The 2,481-nt window shown below is 34.1% G+C and overlaps 1 protein-coding gene across 1 annotated transcript; it reads left to right on the top strand.

The window, feature by feature from the left end:
• LOC113869829 lies at positions 1 to 870 on the top strand. Its single transcript, XM_027506322.1, has 2 exons — positions 1 to 321; positions 407 to 870. The coding sequence occupies exons 1-2, from the start codon at positions 72 to 74 to the stop codon at positions 541 to 543; spliced, it is 387 nt and encodes a 128-aa protein (XP_027362123.1). The 5' UTR covers positions 1 to 71; the 3' UTR covers positions 544 to 870.
• The last annotated feature ends 1,611 nt before the right edge of the window (positions 871 to 2,481 follow it).

Raw genomic sequence — 2,481 nt, 5'->3', positions numbered from 1 at the left:
ACAACAAACACTCAGCGTCTCTATCCCATTCCCTTTGTAGCAGCCGCTTTGTGTATTTGTGACACGAGACGATGCAGAGACAGTCTTTAGGCTCACCAGCTTCCAAGCTCCACCCAAAGGAAGACACCGTCGTCACTGACGACGATGCTCCCAAGCCTCACCGTCTCTCCTCTCCCCCTTCTCCTCCTCACAAGTTCATCCACCTCATTCCACTCCTCACTCTCCTCTGCTTCTTCATCCTCTACCTCTCCTCTCACACTCCCTCTCCATCAGACTTGAATCATTTCACTCCATTCAACCGTTTGCCAATCCATCATTTAGGTGCGTACTACCACAATGCATATTCCAACTTTTTCTTTCTTCTGTTTCTTGTTTAATTATTTTTATTGATCCGTTTTTGTTGTAGATTCCGCGGCGAAGATTGGTGTCGACATAGGGCATTACATGGATGTAAAAAGAGGCGATGTTTTGGCGATCCGAAGCCTCCGTAGTTTGCAGCAAATACCGAAATCTCGGCTTCACAGGAAACTCGCCGATTTTTAAGCCTACACTCAATTCACTCCCACGTGATCCTTCCCTCTGTTCTCTCTCTCTATATATATATTCTTGTTCCTGCTGTATATTTGAATTGCTTTTCTTTTCGCTCAGGAAAAATAAAATGAAAATTAATTTAATCCTCTTGGATCTTAGCATATGTTATTTTGCCTGTTAATTTGTTATCATTTTACTACTATTTGTATTACCAATTCTCTGTCCGCGGAAGCAAAAGAAAGGGAGAGGGGAAGTGGAGTGAGGGTTTGTGGTACGGCGTAGGATAGCAGTGGGTGCGCCGGGTGTTGGAATACAGCTGGACTTTGGGACCGTTACTGCGTCTCGGGTTGCGGTTGAGTGCCAGCTGGATATGGCAGTATTTTGATGATAATGTGAATTTGGGTCAGGTAGTAGTTCTGTTAGAAACAGAATGAGATTCTCTTCATTACCGCAGGATGCATAAGAAGTCCGTGCAACCCGGCTTTGCCGTGGAGGTTGGGTGGTGGGTTTACACGTGTCATTGTTTGGGAAGTGGGACGGAGAAAGTGCTGTTAAAGTGTCGGTGCTTAGGTGAAGAAACTCAAGTGGAAGGGCTTTTTTCGGTAGGGGTATGTGTGTCGGAAGTTTGAGGAAACGTCGTCGTGGCACGGATAATGGAGAATGAATGATGGGCCCGATCCTGTGCAAGAGATGTATTGTGTCTCTTACATCGGACCCGACTTGGAGGATTTTGATCGAAACAAAATTTCTATACTTCTGGTTTTTTTTCATTAAAATTATAATTTTATCTTAATAATTTTATTTTTTTTATTAAGGTAAAAGTTTGTGTTTGATGAAAAATAGTAAAAAAGGATATTTACAAAATTTGAATATGTATTTTGTTGTTTTTTTTCCTTCATTGCTGGTCCCTAATCATATTCAAAGAAAGGATAAGGATCGCATTTCAATTCTGCTACATTGCTTTTCTTATTATCTTGATCGATTATATTGCGTTATCGACACACACGTTGCGAGACACGTGTCCAATCATGCGCTCCCTGCTGGGGACCTTGACACAGTAATAGAATTTGAGTCTTATAATACTTCCTTTTATATTTTTATAAATCACTCTCAATTAAATTACATAAAATGATAAAATTGATTTTTCATCTTATAAAAATATTTATAAAAAATTAATAGAAAACATTTTATTTAATTTTAATATTTATTATTATATATTAGTTTTTATTATGTGTCTTTATGTATTTTAAATTTTTTTAAAAATAATATAACATGGTAAATTTATTTTTATTTAATATTATTGAATGTAGAACTTAAATTTTTACTAACTTTATTTATTAAAAGTTAATAAATAATAGTTTTTATAGAAATTATAGTTATTTATTAAAAATATGTTAAAGCCTTTCGAAACGTTATATATATGGAAGAGAATTTGGTCAATTGTTTTCTGGCTACATACTTCTTTTCTTTGTTATACCATGAAACATTGATATTGCATGTTTAGTTTTGATAAATTATTTTTAATATAAAATAAATTAATTTAAACCAACACTTAAAATGTTTGAGAATGTTTTTAGGAATAAAACCCTAAAACTTTAAGATTAAACCAATGATATGGTAATTTAATATAGATTTTATTTTCAGAATAATGCTAATGATATATTTTTAGTTATTGATTAAAATTTACTAAAAACTATAAAGATTTTGTAATATTATTTTTTATATTTTTGTTGTTTTTAATAAATTTTAATTAATACTTAAAAACATGTTACTTGACAATTTTTTTTTTTTATATTTGAACTCAGACTTACCGAAGGTTGTGACTGGGTGTCCTTACGCCATCGCCCATCTGGTAAAATGTTAAAACAAATTTAGCATAAGTAGTCCCTGTGAATTTTATCATTGGTAAGTTTATGGCCAATGAAGCGTGTTCTTATCACTTTCTATTGA

This window comes from Abrus precatorius, unplaced genomic scaffold (assembly GCF_003935025.1).
Source record: "Abrus precatorius isolate BTA unplaced genomic scaffold, Abrus_2018 Scaffold6, whole genome shotgun sequence".
NCBI classification, from domain to species: Eukaryota; Viridiplantae; Streptophyta; class Magnoliopsida; order Fabales; family Fabaceae; genus Abrus; species Abrus precatorius.
Note: the sequence above shows the minus strand (reverse complement) of the source record. Positions and strands in the feature narration are given on the sequence as shown.